Source organism: Callorhinchus milii, unplaced genomic scaffold, assembly GCF_018977255.1.
Source record: "Callorhinchus milii isolate IMCB2004 unplaced genomic scaffold, IMCB_Cmil_1.0 Scaffold11, whole genome shotgun sequence".
Taxonomy (NCBI): domain Eukaryota; kingdom Metazoa; phylum Chordata; class Chondrichthyes; order Chimaeriformes; family Callorhinchidae; genus Callorhinchus; species Callorhinchus milii.
Window position 1 is genome coordinate 9,901,936 of NW_024704752.1, and position 24,699 is coordinate 9,926,634.

Sequence of the window (24,699 nt, forward strand, 5' to 3'; positions counted from 1 at the left end):
TTGCCTGGATTTTTAACAGACCACTTTCGCCCATATGGAGTTTCTGTACCTTCCGGTAACCCAGAAGATAAACTCAATTTAAAAAAATCACAATGAAATTGGTGAACCCAACTTGAATATTTCAGGCACGTAAACAGTTTATAATTATCGAATCCAATCTATTTGCTGATAAAAATATAATTCATCTACTTTATGTCATAGAAATGTGATTCTACCTTTACCTCAAGGATACATGGATACAACTACTCACATTCCTTCCAGTCATGTTTTATCTTGTAACAACTTGAACATAATGTGCAGGAAGATCACTGAAATACCACTGAAATCAGATAATTGGGTACTGCTCTACATTTCACGCCACTAATAGGAAAGCCTTCATGCAAACTAATACACTGTTTAACAGATTCGAAGTTGTTTAAGTATATATTATCATGCTGCAACAATATTAGTTATCTGAAAGCGTGCAAATAAATTCATGACATTAATCCGAAACGATCAGCCTACAATTAAAATCAGATAAGACAAATGGGCAGTTTCACTAACTTTGTACATGTTACTGCTTTTGGTTCGGTTTTGAAATTCAAATCATGAACTTCAACATCAACATGAATACTGAAAACTCCTCCGAGAACAATGTCACCGTCTTTAGACAAACTGAGCAGATCAAACATCCCCCAACGTTTACAGGTTGTCTCTTCAGTCAGCCACACAGGAACAAGAACAGAAATCAATAGCACATAGAGCATAGGGAAACACATGGTTTATAAATGTGCCCATCAGTGTCCAGAACTACAGCCAATCGCCCTTATATACTGTAGATACTGTTATATTCCACTGACAGCTGTGTACATTAGCTTTAAATAGATGTATTACTCCAGGTGCTCTCAACAAATTAAGGACAATTCTCAGAAGGAAGCACATAACGTCTTTAATTTTCCTCCAGATAAGGAAACCAACTGAGAAAAGAACAAAATTTAATTATAGAGTCATCTAAGCTTAAGTACAATTTTATTCCTTTTTCATTAATCTTCTACAGCACCGATTAATTTCCTTGAGGTTTATGGTTTAATATAACAGATGTGTGCTTTTGCGTAAATATTTTTAGGTCACCGAGTTTTATATCAAGTTTCACCCCGACTTTTATTGTCCGTTAACAATTAAACAAATTACCTTGAATTCAATACAAGAAATTATTCACAACGTTGATAATACTATTATTACACAATCAATCAGACTATCACGATACTTTAACAAGATTAACAAAACCAACATCCAACTAACACGTAATTTTTTGAACAAAATTTTATTTCATTCAGAAAAAATGTTCATTGTTTCTTGGAAGTTTTTTTACCCATCATGTGCTTCTTCGTATTTTCCTCTTTTTTCAGCAGAATAATATAACATTTTGGAGCAAAAATACAGACAAGTAGCCCAAAGCTTGAGGCCAAAATTGCAAATATTTCTACAGCCACAGTATATTTTCCAGGAGAGCTTACATAAGCTGGAATGAAAGTGATCCAAACAGCACAGAAGATAAGCATGCTGAAAGTGATGTGCTTCGCTTCATTGAAGTTGTCTGGAAGTCGGCGAGCGAGAAAAGCAACTCCAAAGCATACACAAGACAACAGTCCAATGTAACCAAGTACACAGTAAAAGGCTACTGCAGATCCCAGATGGCATTCAAACACAATTCTCTCCCTAAAATAGTCACTATTTTTCAGTGGATAAGGTGGTGACAAACATAGCCAGACAGTACATATTAAGCATTGTATCAGGGTAAGGATGAGAACACTCAGGCGTTGTTGTGTAGGTCCAAACCACTTCATCATGTTATTACTGGGAAGTGTTGCATTAAATGCCATCACCACAACGATTGTTTTTCCCAAAACACAGGAAATACAAAGAACAAAAGTGACAGCAAAGGCTGTGTGACATAACCTACAGGACCAGACTGAAGGCTCTCCAATGAATGTAACTGAGCACAGAAAACACAAAGCTAATGCGAAAAGAAGCAGAAAACTTAACTCTGAGTTATTAGCTTTAACAATAGGAGTGTCTCTGTGAACATAGAAAGCTGCAAATACACTTATAGTGATGAAGACTCCAAGCAATGCCAGTGTCACTAGAGCAATCCCCAATGTCTCCTCGAAGGAGAGGAATTCAATTTCCTTCAGTGTGCAATGATCCCGTTTATCATTGGTCCGGTATTCCAAAGGACATTTTAGGCACAAAGTTGAATCTGAAAGAAAATAATTTGTGATTGAACGAACCTGAATGGAAATCCATTCAATTAATGTTTGAGAATATAGGAAAGAAATCACCCGAATTCAAATCCATTTAATTCCTCCCCTGCCCTCCACCCTTCCCGATCCCGACCCCCAGCTCGGGTCCGAAACACTGATTGTCCAGCGCCTTCGGGACATCCTCCCGACGTGAAGGGCGCTGTAGAAATGCAATTTTGCTCTTGTTGTTGTTGCTGTTTTATAAATGTTTGAGAATATAAGAAAGAATTGATAGCTGAGTTTGTTCTTACCAGTGATGTTACTAATTTCACCTTCAGCACATTCTATACAATCAAAGCAACACTTTGGTTGCCCTCTTCTTGCTGCTTTCCTTGTTCCAGGGAGACAACTGTCAGAGCAAACCGCCCGTGGAACCTGGATATAGGGAAATGCAGATATTAGATGTTCATATTAACCGACTGATCTTTTGTTGAAGGTGTGTTAATCTTCAGTTAATTATTTATCCCGAGATTCACGTTGATTTGTAAGAACGGTTCGTCATAGTCGAGCAACACCTTTCACATTGAGACACACATTCGCAGCAAAAGACTTACCCTAATCTGACCTCCACTCCATACAACTGCCTCTTCCCTTATCTTAAATTCTTCCCCTGGAGGAGCAGATCCATCAAAGTGCCCGACAGTGATAATATCAGTGCCTCCGAAGTCATTTTGTTGCCAATTTATAATGTCGTACGTTGCCACTGGATCCCCATTTTCATCGAAATGAACATTTTCACCAATCTTTGTGTTGAAATTTAATGTCTTCATGTAATGCAAAATCTATATTGGAAAATAACAAGACATGATGAAATAACCTTTTACTTAACCAAAATACAATTATAATTGTGCAAGACAAAGCGTTACAAGGCAACAGGTTGCAGGTTCCAATCTCATTCAGTGTCGAGGAGGAGAGATTGTTACAAATTGGCTTTAATGCCGCTGAACCAAGGAAGGGAAAATCAGTGACTATTCCTTGTCCAACTCAATCACATTTCCCCCCATGTAACCAGAAGATCTGACGATGCAAAGAAGAATAGGTTGGAGGACGGTAATGTCTTTCAAATTGAATCGTTTGAAAACACTCACTCTCTAAGGCCATATTTACAATAAATGAGGACTGTCATGATATGGATATCCGACCAACAGCAAAATAGTAAATGGTAAATTAGCAACAAAAACGAAAATCACAAACAGACATGTTTAAATAATATATTTGGTATAATCTTGGAAACACGGATCTATGACTAGAGCTTTCCCTTTACATAGCACCTTAACAGAAAACAAACTTAAACACTATTGAAACGTTTACATCACAAATCATACGAAGAACGTCTTACTTGCCATGGTTGAAAGTTTGAAATATTTGCACAACTCGTATTGGAAAATTGACCTTTCCCACTTTTGCATGACAGCATATCATGAAGAGCATGAGCTATAGCGTAGATTGCTGTATAGACCTTGTAGGTAACTCTATACTGAAACACATCTGTATATGAATTATTTACAGTGCGTAAATTCTCTCGTCCTGTGCATTCTTTCAATCCGTGTGCTTTGTGCTCCTCGTTTCCTAGAGTACAGTTGAAGGTCATTTCCCAAAACTCTTTTATTAAGCGGTTTCCTGGATATGCAGAAGGATGAACTCGCAGTAAAAACTCTCTCAACCCTGGAACATGTACTTTGGGAATCGCAATTCCAATTGTGCCAGAAAGGAATCGTCCACTTTCTTCTGGGGACAGATGTGTTGTGGTGACCCACGCCTCACTTCCTATCCATTGAATACCTGTCATATTTTGTCGCACAATTTCTTTTAGTAGAGCAGTCATATGAGGGTGAGCAAGAAATGCTACCACAACCTTTGTAGAAGATTTCTCAATAATATCTACGGTTTTAAGCAATTGTTTTCTCGAATACGGTACAGAGAAAGACTCAGAGAAGGCAATACAAACACCGAGTTGTTGCACAGCTTCTGTGAACGCTTGAATTCCAAAGTTACCATAGTCATCGTCACTTCTAATGGTCCCGATCCACGTCCAACCAAAGTGTTTCACCAACTGAGCCAAGGCTCTGACCTGAAAGTAGTCACTTGGTATTGTTCTAAAAAATGATGGATATAAGTTCCGGTTACTCAGACATTCACATGTAGCAAAGTAACTTACCTACGGAAATAAAAATGAGAAAGAATTATCATTTTTAATGGCAAAACTGTTATCAGTATCACCCAAAGCCCAGCAACTATTATTGATTGAACAATCGTGCATTTTTCTAATGTTGATGCAATTTTCTCTTGCTTTTCCTCTCGCCAATATAATTCACTTCCAGAGCTTGACAACCTCAAAGTAATGTTGGAAATATCAGCTCTAAGTGAAACAGTGTGATTCTGAAATTGCTGAATAATACAACATGGATGCCAGAGGGAAGAATAAAAAAATTGTGATAGTCTCCATATCTGAGAAACTCGTTGAAATAAATTGTTATTTTTGGACAGTTTGTGAAATCACACTCAAATACAACGATCAATGGGGAAAATTATTGTGTGTAAAATTACATTGTCTTCCAAAGCCTTTGTTACATAGAAGACAGTTATCGGGCCAACGCATTCATGACAGTGTTTATACTCCACATGAACCTCCCAACTGCTGTAACTCCCTCTCTCCCATAACCTTCAATGTCCTTTCCTTTAAAATATATGATATATTGTCGTTCTGAAATTGCAAAATCGGACAGTAANTTTTTTTAAAAAGAATGCTTCACACCTGAAGCAATAAAGATTAATGGCATTTTGAATTAATTAATCTACCTTTATTGCATATTGCAGATTATTGAATAAAATAATAATTATTTAATAAAAGAATAATTCTGTTATTTGATATAGGGCCTTATCACGTCGTTAAGACATTTCAGAGTGCTTCACAGAATATACTGTAAAGTGAATTGACTATGTATTTTGTGGGCGAAACGCGATAACCAATTGCGCACAGCAGTGTCTCAGAAACAGTAGTAGATTGATTGACCAAATTATTATTATTATTATTTTAAGGGACTCATCCACCAATTGACTAACAACTGGATTCCAACTTACTGCTTGGTAACCAGACGCGTGTGGATTAAGTAAAGTTGCCTAAGTTGCTGGGAATGGAACCAGGGTCCTCTCACTTGCGAGGCGAGTGCTTGAACCAATACTCTACAGGACGCCACTAAATGAAAAGAAAATCGCGGATTCCAACAGTGTCCAACTACATGGAAGTGGACAATAAAGTATGTTGAATAACACATTTCTATTACTGTGCTCCAACAAATTACTATCTTTTTCCATGAAAGAGCTTACCAGAGGAATCCGAAAAGGACTGATTAAGGTCGCTATTGCTGCGGACACTGAAGAACTGGAGTCACCAACAATAGCGGAAACCACAGGTGCTCTTTTGCAAGTGAAATCTGAAGATGTTTCTTCAAGACGGTTTAAAAAATCGAAGGTTCTTTTTATTGATACGGCAGGTGTTAAACAAGAGTCGGAAATCCAGTAGCCCAGAGTAATGTTGGGAAGCAGTGTCGAATCTTTGTTTATTTCTTCTATAGCAAAGATCATCGCCATTGCTAAACGAAACAATCTGAATCGAAACCTGTAGCAATCACAATATTAAATACACTATCTGTCGAATTTTACAACAGTGAAAGTAACATTGGTATTATCTTTCCGGAAAAGAATAAAACAACAGCTAGATTTCCCCTTCCTGCAGTTAAGATATAGTAAAGAAGGCTGAAGGAAAGAATCAACATTTAGAGCAAGATGGCACACCTTCCTGTATTGCATAGAAATATAAGCAATAAAACCATAACTCGTTTAGATATTGTTAACTCATTTTAGTCGGTTAGAGTGTAATCTAACTTGGCAAATTTCAGCTCGACATACATTTTTAAATGGTGATCAATCAATACGCTAACTGGACCAGTCCAGCTTTATACCTGCTTTACTTTGGGATGTTTTCCCACCTTGAAAGACATCCACAGACGTGAAATGGGTAGAATTTGTATTGTGATTGTATCGTTTCTGGACCTGTCTAACGCAACCGGCAATTATTGCAGATTTGGATTTTTAACAGACCAGTTTCGCCCTTATTGATTTTGTTTACCTTCCGGTAACCCAGAAGAGAAATTAAATAAACAATATCACAATGAAATTGATGAACTCACTTGAATATTTCGGGCACGATATATTTATAATTATGGAATCCCACCTGCCGCTGATAAAAATATAATTCACCAACATTATGTCACGTACCTCTAGGATACATGTATTCTACGACTCATATTCCTTTCATTTGTGTTTTATCCAGGAACATCTCAATATAATGTGTAGGAAGATTACCAAAATCTCACCAAAATAAATAATTGGATGCTGCACTACAGTTCCTGCCATTAATAGAAAAGCTTTCATGCAAACACAACGCAAACACAATCTGTGACTATTTCACAGATTGGAAGTTGTTTAAATATATATTATCATGCTGCAACAATGTTAGTTATCTAAAAGAGTGCAAGTACTATACTGTAGTTAATCCGCAACGATCGGTCTACTATTATAATCGGATAGGATAAATGGACAGCTTCACTAACTTTGTACATGTTACTTCTTTTGGTTGGGTTTTGAAATTCAAATCATGAACTTCAACATCGACATGAATACTGAAAAGTCCTCCGAGAACGATGTCGCCGTCTTTAGACAAACTGAGCAGATCAAACATCCCCCAACGTTTACAGGTTGGTTCTTCAGTCAGCCACACAGGAACAAGAACAGAAAACAATAGCACACAGAGCATAGGGAAACACATGGTTTTTAAATGTGCCCATCAGTGTCCAGAACTACAGCCAATCGCCCTTATATACTTTTAATATTGTTACATTCCACTGACAGCTGTGTACACTGGCTTGAAATAGATATACTATTCCAGAAGCCCTGAACAAATTAAGGACAATTCTCAGAAGGAAGCACATTACCACTTTAATCTTCCTCCAGATATTCAAACCAAATATAAAAAAGAACACAATGTAATTACATATGAGGTACAATCTTATTCCCTTTTCATTAATTTTCTACAGCAATAATTAATGTATTAAGGTTTAATTTAACAGATGTGTGCGATATATCGTAAAAGTTGTCAGGAATACCAAGTGCTACCAAGACTTCCAAATAATTGTTGCGGTTCAGGTGCAATGGGGGTCAGAACTCAGGGAGGGAGGTAATTGCTCTGGGACGTTAGACTGCGTGAGGGGTGCTATATGCAAGTTAAAGATCCCACAACATTATTTGAAAAGAGAAGATTGTTTCTCCTCGGGTCCTGGCCAACAATTTCCCAAATACAATTGGGCATTCACTTTGTGACTGCTCGTGTGACATTTCTCTGTGCAAATTTTGACTGCCATACTCAGCCACAAAAATACAGAATCACTAAACTTTACAGTAAAGTCTGTGAAGCATTTTGAGATGTCCTCCCAAATGACACTGCATCAAATGCAATGCTTATAATTATTTTATAAAACACAATTATGTAGATTCCTCGCTGGCATTAACTTTTAACAGGTAAGTCTTTTAAAAGAGGTGGAAATAATAAAGAAATAAGACTGAAATATTTGCTCTGCACCTCGTTTGAATACCAATGAAAGCTCTATCCATCATGTGCTTCTTTGTATAATTTGCTGGCTTTAGTAATATGATTTAACATTTGGGAGCAAATATACAGACAAGTAATGCAAAGCTAGATGCAAAAATGACCACCCTACCCGATCCTTGTCCAGCTTGGATCTCCCTACGTGTTAGGGATGTGGTTTACAGGGTCAACAGGAGCTGAGTGGAAAGACTCATTCCCTCTCTGAGTTCTATTGATAAGCCAGACTGGCTGATCTGTTATCATCAGTGCCCTGGAGTACTGCGGTCGCACATGGTTTAGAAACCTGACGACCAAGACTGCCACAGAGAATTGACTCGATTCTGGCATTCCGTTGCTAAGCATAATAATAATCCTTGCATTTGATATAGTGCCTTATTATGTATTTGAGATATCTCAAAGCGTTTACAGAATATACTGCAAAGTTCATTGACTGTATGTCACCTTGAAGACAATTCAGCTCCAAGGATACTGAATTTACCCCTACCCTCTCCAACGCCCCAAGGATGATAATGCCCATATTGTTTGGAAAGAATAACTCAGAAATCAATGCAGAAAAGTTACCTTTTACTGGATGTTCTTCAAACCCTCAATAAAAATGCTGTTCTGGAGAAGTTTGAAAGAGTGTCTGGTAGGCTTTGAGAGTGTGAAAGTTAGAGGTGAAGAAATCTCTTAGTCTGCAGCAGAATATTTAGATATGATGTGAATTGCAGTATATTGTACATGAACAAATTGTTACACACTGACTCTGTACAAGCATATCACAATGACTGTAATGCCAGGACTACAGCTGTGCAACATAGCAGTGCAAAGCTCTGCTATACTCCATGTCCATGCATATGTACTGATAATGCAGCATCTTATCTCTTCACAAGGAAAGAAGGAGCACAAGGAGCACCTCCAACCCAAGGACCCACCATCACTATCTCTTATTGAAGCAATTACCACTTTACGTGTGAATGTACGTGAGTGAGTAAATCGGTGTGTACGTGTAGGGTTTGCGTGTGAGGGAGTGAGTCTGTATGTCAGTGTATGTGTGTGTCTATGTGTGAGTCTGTTTGTGTGTGTGTGTGTGTGAGAAAGTGAGTCAGTGTGTGTGTCTGTGTGGGATTTATATGTGAGTGTGACGTGTGTGTCAATGTGTGTGTGTGTGTCTCTGTGTGAGGGAGTAGGTATGCGTGTCTGTATGCATACGTCTATGCGTTTGTGCCTGGGTGTGTCTGTGTGTGAGTGAATCAGCGTGGGTGTGTATGTGAGTGAGTCAGTGTGTGTGCATATCTGTGTGTGAGGGAGTGAATCGGTGTGTGCGTGTGTGTCTGTGAGTGAGTCAGTGTGTGGTCTGTGTGAGTATGTGTGTCTCTTTGTGTGTGATATATATGTGTGTTAGAGAGTGTGACTTGTGTGTGTGTGTGTGTCTATCTCTCTTTCTCTATTTCCCTCATCTCTTTATCTTTCCTTCTCACTGTCATCAATCCCTCCCTCCCTCCATCCATCTATCTATCCCGTCTATCCCATTTATCCCATCTAGCCCATCTTTCCTATCTATCCTTTCTTTTTTATCTTTCTTATCTTGTGGAGTCCTGTAGCTCAGTGGTTACAGCACTCGCCTCTCAAGCAAGAGGACCGGGTTCAATTCCCAGCAGGGCGAAATCGATCGGATATCCAGTGGTAATATTTCCTTCAACATAAAAATAGTAATAATTTGGTCACATAATCCATGACTGTGTGTGGGACACTGCTAAGTGCAATTGGCTACCATTTTTTGACGACATAACATGCAGTCAATTCACTTCATGGTATATTCTATGATGCACTTTGAGATGTCTAGAAGACATGAAATGCAAAGATTATTATTGTTACGTAGAAAAAAGCTAGATAGTGTTGAAGAAGTATAAGGCGAGGCACTGTGCAGTGGTGAGGAAAATTGTAGCAATGACTGGGGGGACCTTTATTTGTCACCAGCATGGGACATAGAAATGTATTAAATGAAAACTGAGTCCACATTCTTGTTATTTGCATAAGTGGAAATTGTTTGCACTTGATTAGTAAAAAATATATGCAGCATCACAATTTGAAGTGACTTTAGTTGCATTTTATTTGGCAAGCAATCACACTAGGCTGTAACATCATAGTAAACATACAGTTTGTTGTTACAAATATTTCAGACAGCAATTGTTCTTCATATATACTTCTGAATTCTATCCTAAGAAATAATCCAAACTATATTTGTTCAATTCCAATATACCCATAAACATTCATAGTTTATTAGAAGGCTTTTTACCCATCATATGCTTCTTTGTATTTTTTTCGGGTTTTCGAATGATGATATAACATTTTGGAGCAAAAATGGACAGCAGCAGTCCAGAGCTAGATGCTAAAATAGCAAATACTTCTACGGCTACTGTGTATTTTCCAGGAGAGCTTATATAAGCTGGAATAAATGTTATCCAAACTGCGCAAAATATAAGCATACTAAAGGTTATACATTTAGCTTCGTTGAAATTGTCTGGCAGTTTTCGAGCCAGAAATGCCACCACAAAGCACACACAGGATAAAAATCCCAAATAACCAAGGACTGAATAAAAGGCTGTTACAGACCCAACATCACATTCTAGAATAATTATTTCTTTAAGATACTTGGTATTTCTTACTGGAAAAGGTGGAGATATAGCTAGCCAGACAATGCATATTAAGCACTGCACAAATGTAAGGATTAAAATAGTTAGCAATTGTTGGGTTGGACCGAACCATTTCATTATGTTATTGCTTGGAACTGTTGCCCTAAATGCCATAAGAACCACAAATGTTTTCCCTAAAATGCAAGAAATGCAAAGAACAAAAGTAATTCCAAACAGTGTGTGCCGTAACATACAAGACCAGACTGATGGTTCGCCAATGAATGCCAGTGAGCATAGAAAACAAAGTGTTAAGGCAAAAAGAAGGAGGAAACTCAGTTCAGAATTATTTGCTTTAACAATGGGAGTGTCTTTGTAGTAATAGAAAAGAGCTGATATTCCAATGGTAAGACAAGCTCCAAACACTGCTATTATTGCTAAGAATATTCCCATAACATCTCCAAAGGACAAAAATTCTATTTTCTTTGGTAAACATTGGTCTCGTTGTTGATTGGACCAAAATTCTGAAGGACATGTAATGCAATCCAAGGAATCTGAAGAGATAAAATAAAACGTTTTTTAGTTAAACCTCTTCAAAATAGATTTAAATGCGCAATTTAAGAGTGTAAATTATTACGTACCAATGTTATTACTAATTTCACCATCGGCACATTGTACACAATCGTAACAACAAATTGGATGACCTTTTCTTGCTGCTCTTCTTGTTCCAGGGAGGCAACTTTCAGAACAAACAGCTCGTGGAGCCTTATCGATAAAGAACCAACAAGATAGTCATGTCATACATTCTGTCCATTTGTTACAAGTGTTTGATCTTGCAAAAGAACTATTCATAACCTTTGCAACTGTATATCAATGGGCACATTTCATTGTATCCTTCATAATTATAGGTCAATTATTATATTTGGCTCATCATAATTGCTGGTGCTTTGAGAATGAAATCTATTCAATTCTATTTACCAATGCCCCCACCCCCTATTTATTATTAATCCTTGCATTTAATAAAGTGCTTATCGCGTCTTCGAGACATCTCAAAGAGCTTCACAGAATATACAGTACTGTAAAGTGAATTGACTATATCTTTTGTTGGCAAAACAGGGCAGCCAATTTTGCACAGCAGTGTCCCACAAACAGTCGTGGATTGAGTGACCACATTTTTTAAAAGGAATTATTACCCCCAGAAAAGCGATCGGACAATCAACTAACAATCGGGTTCCTACTTACTGCCAGGTGAACAGAGGTCTGTGGAGTAAGGAAACTTGCCCAACATTTTGCCCTGCCGGGAATCAAACCCAGGTCCTCTCACTTGAGAGGCAAGTTCTCTAACCACTAAGCTACTGGACCAAGTATCTGCTAATAATAATAAGTAAAGTAATAAGAATTACCTTACTTTGACCTCCGCTCCAGACCATGGTTCCTTTCTTTATCATAAGTTGCTGGTCTGAGGGTTCAGAACCATCATAGTATCCGATGGTCAAAACATCGGCACCACCATGGTTATTTGGTTGCCAGTTTACAATGTCATAGGTTGGGACTGAATCACCATTTTCATCGAAGTATACCCTTTCACCGATCTTAGTTGTAAAATTTACTGTTTGCATGTAAAACAAAAGCTTTATAGGAAAAGATCATAGCGGTGACGTGGATAAGACGAGTCATATTTATGCCTATTAAATATTTCAACATTTTAACTTATTATTTGTCAAATATATAACTGTCACAAATCCTGTAATTCAGTATAATATCCACAGTATTTATACTAAGTAGGACCCCCTTTTCTCTCCCTTTGCTTTTCAGAGTGTATCTTGTCCCACTCTGGTCAATTCACAGAGTGTGGGATGGAGGGGGGGGGTGAAGGGCGAGGAGGGGCGATGTCTGATGATAACCTAACAAAGAGTCTCCCTCCAAACCTCACTCACTGAAGGGTTTAATCTGCATTTCTGTCACAGATGTACGGTTAACATTTCAACCTCATAGCTATGCGGAGTCATATAGACGAAAGTAATCCCACCAGTCTTCAATGTTGCCCCGCAGCACTATTCATCTTAATATCACATGCTTTGACTTACCTGCCATGGTTCAAAATGTAAAATGTTTGCACAAGTCTTATTAGCAAACGGTCCTTTTCCATATTCACACGACAGCATATCATGGAGTGCGTGGGCGATAGCATACGTGGCTTTGTATACACTGTAAGTGACTCTCAGTGCAGATACATCTGTAAAAATATTATTTATTGTAGATAAATGTTCTTTTCCTGTACACTCCTTGTTGCGAGAAACAGATGTTACATTTTCAGTCTCGTTGTCAGTCATTGATAGGGTACAGCTGAAGGCTGTTTCCCAAAACTCTTTCATTAAAATATTGTTAGGGTAACTGGAAGGCCGCAAATGGGTTAGAAATGTCTTTAAACCCGGCAAAACTACTTTATGAATTGCTGTTCCTATTGTCCCAGTAAGAATTCTTCTGTTTTCTTCTGGAGAGAGAAGAGACGTAGAAACCCATGCTTCGCTTCCTACCCATTGTATACCTGTGATATTTTGCTGTGCAATTTCTTTGATCAAAACAGCCATATCTCCGAGGCTAACAAAGGCCACGATAATTTTTGTTGCCGACTTTTTGATAACATCTATAGTTTTAAGTAACGCCTCTCTGGGATAAATTCTGAAAGACTCAGAGAAAGCAATACATACGCCAAATTGCTGAACGGTCTCAGTGAATGTCTGCATTCCAAAATTGCCATAATCATTGTCGCTTTTAATCGTCCCAATCCAAGTCCACCCAAAGTGTTTAACAAGCTGAGCTAATGCTCGGGCTTGGAAATAATCGCTTGGTATTGTTCTGAAAAATGAAGCGAACTCTCGTCTATTACTGAGACACTCACATGTGGCAAAGTAGCTTACCTGTGGAAAATCACAATGGAAATAGCAAACTTAGCTGAATGAAAATATACACCATTATTGTCAATGTAAATTTAAAAGTCATATTGCATGCATTAAGACTACCAAAGCACAGTTTGTGTTACACAATTTTACAACATTACAACATTTTACTGAATTTAGTATCAGTAACTGTTGAAAGGTGGGAGCGAGCAGGTGAGCAATGTTTCAGTAGGTCGCAGAGGTCGGGAGCAACAAGATCGTGGAGGGTTTTAAAAGTGAGGAAGAGGATCTTGAACTCGATCTTCTAGGGTATTGGGAGCCAATGAATCCAGGCAAAGGTGGGGGTGCTAGTTTAACAGAGCTTGGTGCGGGAGAGGACATGGGCTGCAGCGGGTTGAGTAATCTACATCTTGTGGAGGGGAGAGTTCGGAAGTCCGGAGAGCAGGGAGTTTACTCAATTTACTTGATTACTTCCTATATTCCTCTTCCCTCAAATTTGTCTCGCTCATCTGTAAGCGCCATACGTGTTATTTATTATCCGGATGTGACCTATGCTCGATCTGTGGTGCGGGCCTGAAGAAGAGCTAAAAATGTTTACGTGAAATGGGTACGAATACAAGGCGAATAACAAAACGAGTCTGCGTGAAACCACTAGACTATGAGCTGTTACCATCAAATACAAACCTGAGCTGTGTGTTAGACATTTGAATAGAGTCAGGGTTGAACAAATGTAGAGTGTATACGTGTAGAGATATATTTAAATAGTTTAATAACTTTATGTTAGCCGATAAATGTTTATCCTTGAAAGCTAAAAATAGTATCTTTTTTTTAAATAAAAAAGTTTATATTCATCAGAATGAAATACTAATTTGGTCTGAATGTCAGATTGAAAGCAACAGTAGGAGAAATTCTGCAATTCAGCCCTCGGCTTGAAGGTAAATCGAATTGTCCAGTCATATATCATTTTACTGGCAATGTATGTGTTCTACACATTTTTTTTCATTAAAATCTAACTCCAGTGTTTTTGTGGGATATTTTCAGATCATTAGCTATTAGCAGTGTTACAACAAACATTAGATGGAAATAAGAATGGAAGTTATTTTTAGTAAGTGATGTCAGCGACTCTCACATTTCCTGTCAAACAAGAAAACCTACAGGCATAAAACATGCTACACATGATACAGCCATGAAGTCGTTTTGAAATAGNTTTTTTCATGGGTAAAAGGAAAAACCCAATTTGGAAGACAACGAACTTCTTTATTTTTGTTTTGCTTTTATATTTGTGATATCGAAGCAAAATAAAACCGTTAAGTCACAATTAAACTTGCATTTCGCACTGTAGTGAGCTCGGTTCAACATTACACCGATTAAGGATGCTTACCATTGGAATTCTGAACGGACCAATTGATCGTGCAACTGCTACAGACTGCGATGAACCAGAGTCAGCAACAATAGCAGATAACACCGAGTTTCGGTTGCATGTGTAATTTGAAGGCGATTCTTCGTGTGTAGTTAAAATGTCCAAGGCTGCTTTCATGGATAAGGATGGCATGCCACATGAATCAAAAATCCTGTAGCCCAGAGTTACATTCGGAAGGAGTGTTTGGGCTTTATTTATTTCTTCTATTGCGAAGATCATTGCCTGAGCAAAGCGAAATGATCTGAAATCAAAGCTGTAACAATAATGATCAGTAGATTGGTAAACAAATGCAGAAGTTTCTCATCATTTTTTTCGGAATGTGATATTTAATATTTAATATTTAGCCTATAATTTAAATTCCACAAAAACTAACATAAAGGAAAATCAATACAGTGATCTTTAAGTACACGTTGCCGGTGACAAAAGTGCATTTACAACACCTTTCAAAATATTCTTCACATGCAGAACAAGGAAGATGCCATTATATTACAATTAATCTTAAATGGAAGTTAAAATTACATTCGTCCAAACAGTAAAGAGAATTCATTTTAAAATATTTTTAAATAAATCAAACACCAAACGATAATTCTATACAATATTTCCTATATAGCTGCAGTTGTAGAACAAACACAACATTCAACGAACATTTTGCATTTGACCGGTTTGGGTTCGGTTCTAAATGTAAGATCCTCTTGCGTTTCTGCATTGTAATGTACACTGAAGATTCCACCCAGGATGATGTCTGCATCTTTAGATATTCCAGGTAAATCATGCACCCTCCATTGCTTACAGAGTGGTGCTTCCATCCCAAGCAGAGGAAAACAGAATGATAACAAAAATGCCCCAAACAATAGATGATACATTTCAGACATAGAAAACGTCTAGCATCCTATGTAGATATCACTGTAAACTGGGAATATAAGTCTTATATGTTTTCACTCAAAATCCCCACAGGACACAAGGGAGGAGATTAATCAGATCAGTGGGAAAAGGAAACAAAACGTAAAGACAACACATTTTAATAACTCCTTGGTGATTAGTTGGCTTTGTTATTTCAACTGGAATCCAGAGTTCCATGATAAGATAAGAGGTAAATTGTACTGAAACGTTTTCTATACTATAGAGAATTGGAAAGATCCAGTTTCCCACTAGTTGATACCAACCAATAGAAATATTGAACCTGATTGTAAAATACTAAATTAGGGCAAACATCTTAATATTTAAAAGTAGATATATACAATAAAACTCTAGTTATATAGCAATGTTAGTTATCAAAATCTTATAATAATAATAATAATCCTTGAATTTGATATAGCGCTTTTCACGTCGGGAGGATGTCCCAAAGCGCTTCACAGAATGCACTGTAAAGTGAATTGACTGTATATTTGTGGGCGAACGCGGCAGCCAATTGCGCATAGCACACAAACAGTCGTAGATTGAAAATGACCAATTTATTATTGTTATTGTTTTTTTTGTTTTTTTTGGTTTTTTCTTTGGAGGGATTATTATTATTAGGTGTGTGGAGTAAGGAAACTTGCCCAAGGTTTCGCCCTCTGCCTGGAATTGAACTCAGGTCTCTCGCTTGCAAAGCGAGTGCTCTAACCACTGAGCTACAGGACTCCACATTAATAATAATTAATTATTAATAGTAATTAATAATAATTCTTGCATTTGATATACCATCTTAGCACATCATTGAGATGTCTCAAAGTGCTTCACAGAATATAATAAATAATAAAATAACCTTTGCATTTTATATCGTGCTTTTTCATGTCTTCTAGACATCTTAAAGCACTTCACAGAATATACTGTAAAGTGAATTGACTGTATATTTATGAGCGAAACTCGGCAGCGAATTACACATAGCAGTGTCCCACAAACAGTCGTGGATTGAAGTGACCAATTAATTGTTGTTTTTTTTCTTGAGTGATTATTATCAGACGTGTGGAGTAACGAAACTTGCCCAAGGTTTTGCCCCGCCGGGAATTAAACCAGGTTTCTCACTTGTGAGTCAAGTGCTCTAAGCACTAATCTACAGGACTCTATTTTGTTCCCCTCCCTCCCAATTTCATTTCACAATATATTGTAAAGTGAAGTGACTGTGCATTTTGTGGGCAAAATGCGGCAGCTAATTGTGAGGGATCAGAATAAGATTAATGTTTAAACATCTAGAAGATGTGATAAAGCACTATTATTAAACATAAGGATTATTATTATTATTGTCCTAAATTAATGGAAATAAACTCACTAGTCTGTAGTTTCCTGGGTCACTTTTGCTTATATGGTCTTCGACAACAACAGCGAATTACATTTGTACGGTGCCTTTCACATCAGGAGAATGTCTCAAAGTGCTGGACAGTCAGGGATCCGCACCTGAGCTGGTTGTTGGGATCAAAAGGGGTGGAGGGTGGGGAGTGTAGAGATAGGACGGTTACCGAAGGCACAGTCGAAAAGAAGGGTCTTGAGACAGGTCTTGAAAGCAAGTAAATTCGAAATGTTTGAATAAGTATTAAATGGAAATAGCTAGGGCGGAGACTGGAGCTTCTTTTTGAAGTAGTAAGGTTTCCCACATGCCCATCTCTAGATATGACACCAAACTAAATACACCTTCAGTAAAGTGATAACTTCATTCTGTATTTATTTAGGCATAAATTGGAATGGGGGAAGATAAAGCTAAATTAGCTTCCCTTACTGCCCAAAAGAGACAATTTAGAAATTGCATTGACTATGATTTCATGGACTGTGGAAATGTGTTCTGTGTACATAATGGTGTGGTTTTGTTAACCTGCATTTGCACATTCAAGGCGAACTAGGAGTGACATGTTGATAATTGTAATTTAAAAGGCAATTTTAGGTTATAGTAATAATATTAATGCTTGCATGTAATGTAACATGATTCAATTCAGTTCAATACATCTCAAAGTAGGTAGGGTAGGGGTAGCCAGGTGACTGAAGGTCAAAGAGGATGGTCTTGAGACGTGCCTTGAAGGAAGCAAGGGAGGGAGCAAGGCAAAGGGTCTGTGGGATGGAGTTCCAAAGGGTGGAGGCAGAGAGACTGAAGGCCCAACCACTGATAGTGGGGTGGGCCAGGCGGGGAACATGAAGCCGGCTGGAGACTGCTGAGTAGAGGGAGCGGACAGGTCAATATGGTGTTAACAAGACAGAAGCCATACTCTTCGGCTCCCTTCAACATCTTCTCTCCTGCAGTTCAGACCTCCTCAACCTACCCAATGTGTTCTTAAAACTCTCTGAACCCATGCGCAACCTCGGCGTCAGGTTATCCTTCCTCCTTTACATCTAGTCCCTGGGCAGGACCACTTTCCTCCACCTCCGCCACGCTGTCAGTCTCCAACAATATCTCACTCCACAAGCTGCTGAAATCCTTGTCCACGCCTCCGTCAACTCTCTCTGAGTGTCGAATTTATATTTGAGATATTGTCAGGACATTGGAAGAAACTCCCTTCTGTTTTGGAATAGTGCATTCTCGGTGCAGACAGTGGAAGCCATTTGCCCATGCTGGCCTTTTCCAAGAAGCAGCACTTTGGTGACTAATGTCAGTGCACCCCTAACCTCTGGAACTCCAAGCATCATCACTCAGCCTTATCTCTCTTCATCTATCTTTAAATCACACCTCTTCGACTGCACCAATAGTCACCTCCCCTTCGCTTTCTCCCTTGCTAGGTGTGCTACCACGTCATTCTGCAGTGCTCTGAGACATTATCCTGGATGAAGGACGATATATGAATACAAGTTGTTGTTGTTGCTGTGGTGATACATCTGTGTCCATGATGAATGTCCGTGTGACATTAGTGTTAGTTGGAGTCTGCACAACGGTTACTGGTAGCCGTTGTATTCCTTAAATATAACAACATGCCCATTGTTACGACAAATAACAGTTGCACAATGTTCAAATGAGACGATCTAAGGAGTAAAGACAAAGAAACAGTGTCTGTGAGCCAATTCGGATGGTTTTGAAGGTCGNAAAAATGTGTTTGTCACTAAGTAACTTAAAGTTGAAACAGCCTTTGGAGGGAATAAGACAATAAAGACAATTGTTTCCCCGTTGAAAAACACACTTTTCTGTTTATACACGTGGTGATATAAAAGATTTCTTTAATAAAACTATTATTGAAGTATCACCTGAATTTGTGAGCTTGATTCTCTTGGTGTCTGAAATCATAAAATATCAAAAGTTAAACTTTAAGGAATATAATTAAAGCAAATATAATATCAGATTGAATCACTTGCAGTAAACATCATAATTCTCTGCATAAGAAGGGAGTCAGAACATGTAATATTAACAACTGGAACCGTGTTTCAGTTTTTTAATTTTATGTTTTAATTCAAGGTAATTGACACCATCTCAAAATAAACAGCTTTGCAATGGAAATATCTCCAGATGAAATGCTGGTAATGAATTTGGGATTTGGGCTAAAGGTGGCACCTGGGAATATGTCTACTCCAACATGTGACAACGCTTAATCTTTAGAAAGACCAGCAAACCATTGGGATTTAGTCAGAAATTAAAGTCGTCAAACACATCCAGTTGGTTGACGTTATTATATATTCTCCTGTAGGGTGACAGGAATCTTCGTATTTGTTTTCCGTCGTGATTGCAAAGCATGCCCAAATTATTTTGTAACTTTGTTTAAATTTGCTTGCTCAGAGCTCTCTGCTCTACAACTATACAAAGACATTAATTGATTTTCTATTGGTTTTCAAGTTGCGGTGAAAACGTGATATTCTGATATAGCAATGTATAACATTTTATTTTGGGGTTTATTGGCAGTTTTTCATATGCAAAAGGCAGATGATTCAACCTGCAAATTCCAAGGCAAAGTTAAATTACCCGAATTATCTAAAGATGGGGATGTAATTCTTGGAGGAATTTTCAATGTACATTTGAACAGCTTTCACCAGATTCATTCATTTACAGGTCAACCCGTGGAAACGACGTGCAGCAGGTTAGTTTAACCTTATGTCTAAATGTAAGTTTGACTTTTTGTAACAAGCTGTGTTAGATTTACTGCTGATAATAGAAACATGGACACGGATATTTCTCTCTCTCTCTCTCTCTCTGTCTCTCTTATCTCCTGTGTTATATTCTGAGTTACAATACCTGCAGTGTTTATTTTAAAATATTCTATGGAAAGGTGGGTGAGAAATTTATTGTCAATTTCAATTGCTTTCTTTCTGGTGATAGAAGGGCTGTTTCTCAACGACGTGATAAGGCGCTGTATCAAAAGCCGATTAAGTATCATACCAGTATATCCCATCTTTTTAAGATCTACAGAAAACTGTTCATAAATTAACTGAATTTATGACAATTCTGCACGATTTTAAATGTTGAGACACTCATCTAAGGCTAAACCATGGCACTGGTAGGAATTTCGCCCCTGTGGTACAAACTGTTACTTATGTAAGGAAACAAAAAATTATTTTTATTCCACAGTTTTGATTTAGAGGTCTTTCGCCTTGTCCAGACCATGATTTTTGCAATAGAAGAAATTAACCAAAACCCTGTCCTCCTTCCGAACGTTACACTGGGCTACAAAATTCATGACAATTGCGCTTCTTCTGCTCTTGCAACGAAGATAGCCCTGTCGCTTGTCAATGGGCCAAGAGAAATGGAACCCATTCAGACTTGTAGTCAACGTTACACGAAGAGCGTCGCTGCTTTCATTGGTTGTACCAGATCCTCGGAGTCTGTGGACATTGCAAGAACTATCGGGCCCTTTAGGATACCCATGGTAAGGTGGCGCCTCTGGAAATATTTTCACCTCCTATGTGACAGAGGTGCCACAAAGATAATTTGATTATTTATAATTCTGTTTTAAATCCCCAGTCTGAAAATACAATAAATAATATGCGATTTGACCAGTTACGATATATTTCAGTCTACATCAGTTAGTCAATGTTTGCTAGAATTTAAACTTAAATGTAAACCAATGTTTACATGATTAGCATGTTTGAATAACTAAATACACATTTCAACAATATGCCCATTTTTCAATGTCTTCTTTTCGTTCTATCCTTTGGTTTATTTTGGGTAGAAATTGTTTCTGTGCTCCTTTAATTGCAGGTTAGTTACTACTCCACTTGCGCATGCCTCAGTAAAAGGCAAGAATACCCTTCCTTTTTTAGAACAATACCGAGCGATCAATATCAGTCCAAATTGCTAGCTCAGCTTGTTGAGACGTTCGGATGGACTTGGATTGGAACAATAAGAAGCAGTGATGAATATGGTATATTCGGCATGCAAGCATTTACGGAAACTGTCGAAAAGCTTGGAATTTGCATTGCTTTCTCTGAGTCTCTTCACAGAACTGATGGCGGAGACAAGATAAGACGAATTGTAGAGGTGATTAAAAAGGCAACCACGAAGGTTATTGTGGCATTTTCTTCGTCATTAGAAATGGAAATATTGGTTAAGGAAGTTGTACGCCAAAATGTTACTGGCATTCAGTGGATAGGAAGTGAAGCGTGGGTTTTATCAGACTTGCTCGCTCCAGAGGAAAGTGCTATATTTCTCCGCGGCACAATAGGTCCTATGGTTCGTAAGACACAAATAAGAGGCCTGCGAGATTTCCTTATGGATGTTCATCCTTCCATGTATCCTGGTAACTTGTTAGTAAACGAGTTTTGGGAAACGCAGTTTGGGTGCAAACTCATGTTAGAAAATGGTACAGATCAGTCTGATACCACATCTGTATTCCCTCTGCACTGTACGGGGGAAGAAAACCTCAATCAAACACATAATTCATATTCTGACTTAACTCTAGATGGGAGTTCTTACAATGTATACAAAGCGGTATATGCCGTCGCCCACGCCCTTCATAACATGTTCTCATGCAAAGACAAGGAAGGACCATTTAAAAATAACACCTGCGCTCACACCCTAGATTTCAAACCGTGGCAGGTAAAGAAACTTATTTTATTAAATCTCTTATTGTTCTCATGTGGTTTCCTATAAATGGAACGTTTCAAATAATTAATTTGATGTGTTCTGTCTTCTCAACAGATCTAGTTTATTTTCATAATTTCACGATTATTTTAGAGTAGAACTGGAGAAAACAAACCTTGACTTTATAAAATCTGTGTGGAACCTTTACCCAGGCTAAAGGCTTGATCATTTCCTCTCTCTGTTGCATGTAATGGGGATACAGAGATAAATTTGGTTAATTGCAACAAAATTCTTAGTAGGTTTGCGATGCCAGTCTAACATTTAAGAACTCCTGATATCTTGACGTCTATGGATTGTTCAATCCAACAAACAAATTGCATGTCTTCCTGTCTACCAGCTTTTCTAATCATCAGTTTCCTGTATACATGTGAAAATTAATTTACCATGGTCTGTTTTGATTGTTGGCAGTTGCTTCATTATATGCATTCAGTACAATTCACCACTAAGAGTCAGGATAAAATATATTTTGATGAAAATGGAGATCCAGTTGCTTCATATGACTTGGTCAATTGGCAAACTAATGCTCAAGGACTTAAAGAGATCACGACAATTGGCTATTATGATGGATCTGCCCCTTCAGGAAAAGAACTGGTGCTGAATAAAGAGGCTATTATATGGAATGAAGGCCAGAGAAAGGTACTCCTCACACTTTATATGGCGCCCTTCACGAAGGGAGGACGTCTAACCATGCTTACACGTGTTTAATGTACAATGGAGTGATTGAATTCAGTAGCCAATTTCAATATTTTCTCTCTTCGTTCAGTCGTCTCTTGTTTGTTCTCTATCTATATCTTCAACACTTGTTATTATTTTAAATGCTTTAATCAGATCACCTTTAAATTCCTCAATCTCCTAGATATTGTAATAAATTTCACTCAACTACAATCAAATCATTTGATTCCAGTTATGCTGCATTACAGGACATATCCCGCAAAATCGTTAACGTCCTCCCGAAGGACGGGGGCTCAACACTGAACAGAATATCCAAAAATATTTAACCTTATTTTAATTTTAAAGGTGTGCTTTTGTAGTTCTTAATATAATTTGCGGAAACACCGGCTTCAAAATTAAAGCTGTTATTTAAGAATTTGCTCAATTCTGCAATCTGAAACGCGACGTTAAAAGAATAAGTTTAGATCCAGATGGGAATTTTATTCCCTTTGTATTTTAATTTATACCCTTTAGCATGAGAATGTGCTAAACTAATGTTCCTTTTTTCGATGTGTTGATCATTTCAAGTATATTGAATCCAAGTATTTGTGTTTCAATTCTCCACCAAAGGTCCCACGTGCTGTTTGTTCTGAAAGCTGTCCGGCGGGAACACGGAAAGTATCCAGAAAAGGAGAACCAATTTGCTGCTTTGACTGCACACCTTGTGCTGAAGGAGAGATTAGTAACAATACAGGTGTATAAGACAATTCGAACCTTTCAATTAAAACGTGTGTATCACTTTTGAGAATGATGTTCGCATTAACTTTCTGTTGAATTTCTCTTTGTTTTAGATTCCATAGATTGCGTTAAGTGCTCCTTGGAATATTGGTCCAACCAGCAAAAGGATCGGTGTGTCTCCAAAGGAATCGAGTTCCTCTCCTTTGCCGACACCTTGGGGATTGTGCTTGTGACATTAGCGTTAGTTGGAGTCTGCACAACGGCTGCTGTAGCTGTTGTATTCCTTCAATACAAACACACCCCAATTGTTAAGGCAAATAATTCCGAACTAAGTTTCCTTCTTCTTTTTGCCTTGGCACTTTGTTTTCTCTCTTCCCTTACGTTTATTGGACAACCATCAGTCTGGTCTTGTATGTTGCGTCGTACAGCCTTCAGCATTAGCTTTGTTTTGTGCATTTCTTGTATTTTGGGCAAAACCATCATTGTTGTTCTAGCATTCAAAGCAACACTTCCCAGCAATAACGTAATGAAGTGGTTTGGTCACACACAACAACGGTTAAGCGTGTTAATCCTCACATCTATTCAATTTGCAATCTGCGTTCTCTGGTTAACTATATTACCGCCGTTTCCACTGAAAAATTCAACACACTATAGGGATGTTATTATTTTGGAGTGTGATTCCGGGTCGAGAACAGCGTTTTATTGTGTGTCGGGCTACATTGCTATCCTGTCTTGCATCTGCTTTGTTCTTGCGTTTCTAGCCCGAAAATTACCGGATAATTTCAATGAGGCCAAGTTTATAACTTTTAGTATGCTAATCTTCTGTGCTGTTTGGATAACTTACATTCCAGCGTCAGTCAGTTCCCCTGGAAAATACAGTACAGCTGTAGAAGTGTTTGCAATTCTATCATCGAGCTTTGGCTTACTTGTCTCTATATTTACACCCAAATTTTACATCATCTTGCTGAAACCAGAAACCAACACAAAGAAACATTTGATGAGTAAAAACGCTGAAACAAAGATAAAATAATATTGAGTATATATCAACCGTTTTCAAAATGCAGTTTTTGCTCGAGTTCTCTTAACTAGTTTGCCAACTGTAGACTATGACATAATAAGTAGTGGATTCTCCATCAATGGATGTGTGATGACTTTATCTTCATAAATATATTGCAATGAATTGTATAGTTTGTACCCCAATAATAATGTCACCTGTAATAAAATGATTTAAAAACTGAAATACGATGAAATTCTAAAATCATTATGGATACAGATAATGTGTAACAACTTTATTTATAACAACTTGTATTTATGTGCATGTTAGCGCGTTTTCCCAGCTTTTAGTGTGCGATTTTGTGTGCTGTGCTCACCTATTTTGTGCAGCAAACTACAGCCCGCAGTAAATGAATGCCTAAAACTTATAGGTTTCCATAAGATCACCTCTGATTCTTCTATATTCTGAAGAAT

General features: G+C 37.9%; 3 protein-coding genes across 3 annotated transcripts; 1 reads left to right on the top strand and 2 right to left on the bottom strand.

The window, feature by feature from the left end:
* Nucleotides 1–1,325: 1,325 nt before the first annotated feature.
* Nucleotides 1,326–5,891, bottom strand: LOC121849878 (extracellular calcium-sensing receptor-like). The gene is made up of 5 exons (XM_042339133.1): nucleotides 5,610–5,891; nucleotides 3,622–4,440; nucleotides 2,837–3,064; nucleotides 2,534–2,657; nucleotides 1,326–2,239 (listed from the first exon to the last, which is right to left on the bottom strand). Exons 1-5 carry the CDS (start codon nucleotides 5,871–5,873, stop codon nucleotides 1,326–1,328), a joined length of 2,349 nt encoding a protein of 782 aa, XP_042195067.1. The 5' UTR covers nucleotides 5,874–5,891.
* Nucleotides 5,892–10,193: 4,302 nt separating this feature from the next.
* LOC103185039 (extracellular calcium-sensing receptor-like) lies at nucleotides 10,194–15,113 on the bottom strand. The gene is made up of 5 exons (XM_007903402.2): nucleotides 14,841–15,113; nucleotides 12,647–13,480; nucleotides 11,963–12,190; nucleotides 11,201–11,324; nucleotides 10,194–11,113 (listed from the first exon to the last, which is right to left on the bottom strand). The coding sequence occupies exons 1-5, from the start codon at nucleotides 15,096–15,098 to the stop codon at nucleotides 10,200–10,202; spliced, it is 2,358 nt and encodes a 785-aa protein (XP_007901593.2). The 5' UTR covers nucleotides 15,099–15,113; the 3' UTR covers nucleotides 10,194–10,199.
* Nucleotides 15,114–19,676: 4,563 nt separating this feature from the next.
* Nucleotides 19,677–24,262, top strand: LOC103176195 (extracellular calcium-sensing receptor-like). Its single transcript, XM_007889603.2, has 6 exons — nucleotides 19,677–19,843; nucleotides 20,332–20,629; nucleotides 20,962–21,798; nucleotides 22,252–22,479; nucleotides 23,125–23,248; nucleotides 23,346–24,262. Exons 1-6 carry the CDS (start codon nucleotides 19,677–19,679, stop codon nucleotides 24,260–24,262), a joined length of 2,571 nt encoding a protein of 856 aa, XP_007887794.2.
* The last annotated feature ends 437 nt before the right edge of the window (nucleotides 24,263–24,699 follow it).

What these genes read in the sequence shown, in the direction of transcription:
- LOC121849878 (XM_042339133.1), bottom strand. Translation starts at nt 5,873, where the DNA reads ATGGCGATGATCTTTGCTATAGAAGAAATAAACAAAGATTCGACACTG. An exon ending in CAAACTTTCAACCATGGCAA is followed by an intron (nt 3,065 to 3,621) that starts GTAAGACGTTCT and finishes TTTCCAATATAG; the next exon opens with ATTTTGCATTACATGAAGAC. An exon ending in GGAGTGGAGGTCAGATTAGG is followed by an intron (nt 2,658 to 2,836) that starts GTAAGTCTTTTG and finishes CCCTATATCCAG; the next exon opens with GTTCCACGGGCGGTTTGCTC.
- LOC103185039 (XM_007903402.2), bottom strand. Translation starts at nt 15,098, where the DNA reads ATGATCTTCGCAATAGAAGAAATAAATAAAGCCCAAACACTCCTTCCG. An exon ending in TACATTTTGAACCATGGCAG is followed by an intron (nt 12,191 to 12,646) that starts GTAAGTCAAAGC and finishes TTTCCTATAAAG; the next exon opens with CTTTTGTTTTACATGCAAAC. An exon ending in TGAAATTAGTAATAACATTG is followed by an intron (nt 11,114 to 11,200) that starts GTACGTAATAAT and finishes TTATCTCTTCAG; the next exon opens with ATTCCTTGGATTGCATTACA.
- LOC103176195 (XM_007889603.2), top strand. Translation starts at nt 19,677, where the DNA reads ATGCAAAAGGCAGATGATTCAACCTGCAAATTCCAAGGCAAAGTTAAA. An exon ending in GTGGAAACGACGTGCAGCAG is followed by an intron (nt 19,844 to 20,331) that starts GTTAGTTTAACC and finishes TTTATTCCACAG; the next exon opens with TTTTGATTTAGAGGTCTTTC. An exon ending in AGAGATTAGTAACAATACAG is followed by an intron (nt 23,249 to 23,345) that starts GTGTATAAGACA and finishes TCTTTGTTTTAG; the next exon opens with ATTCCATAGATTGCGTTAAG.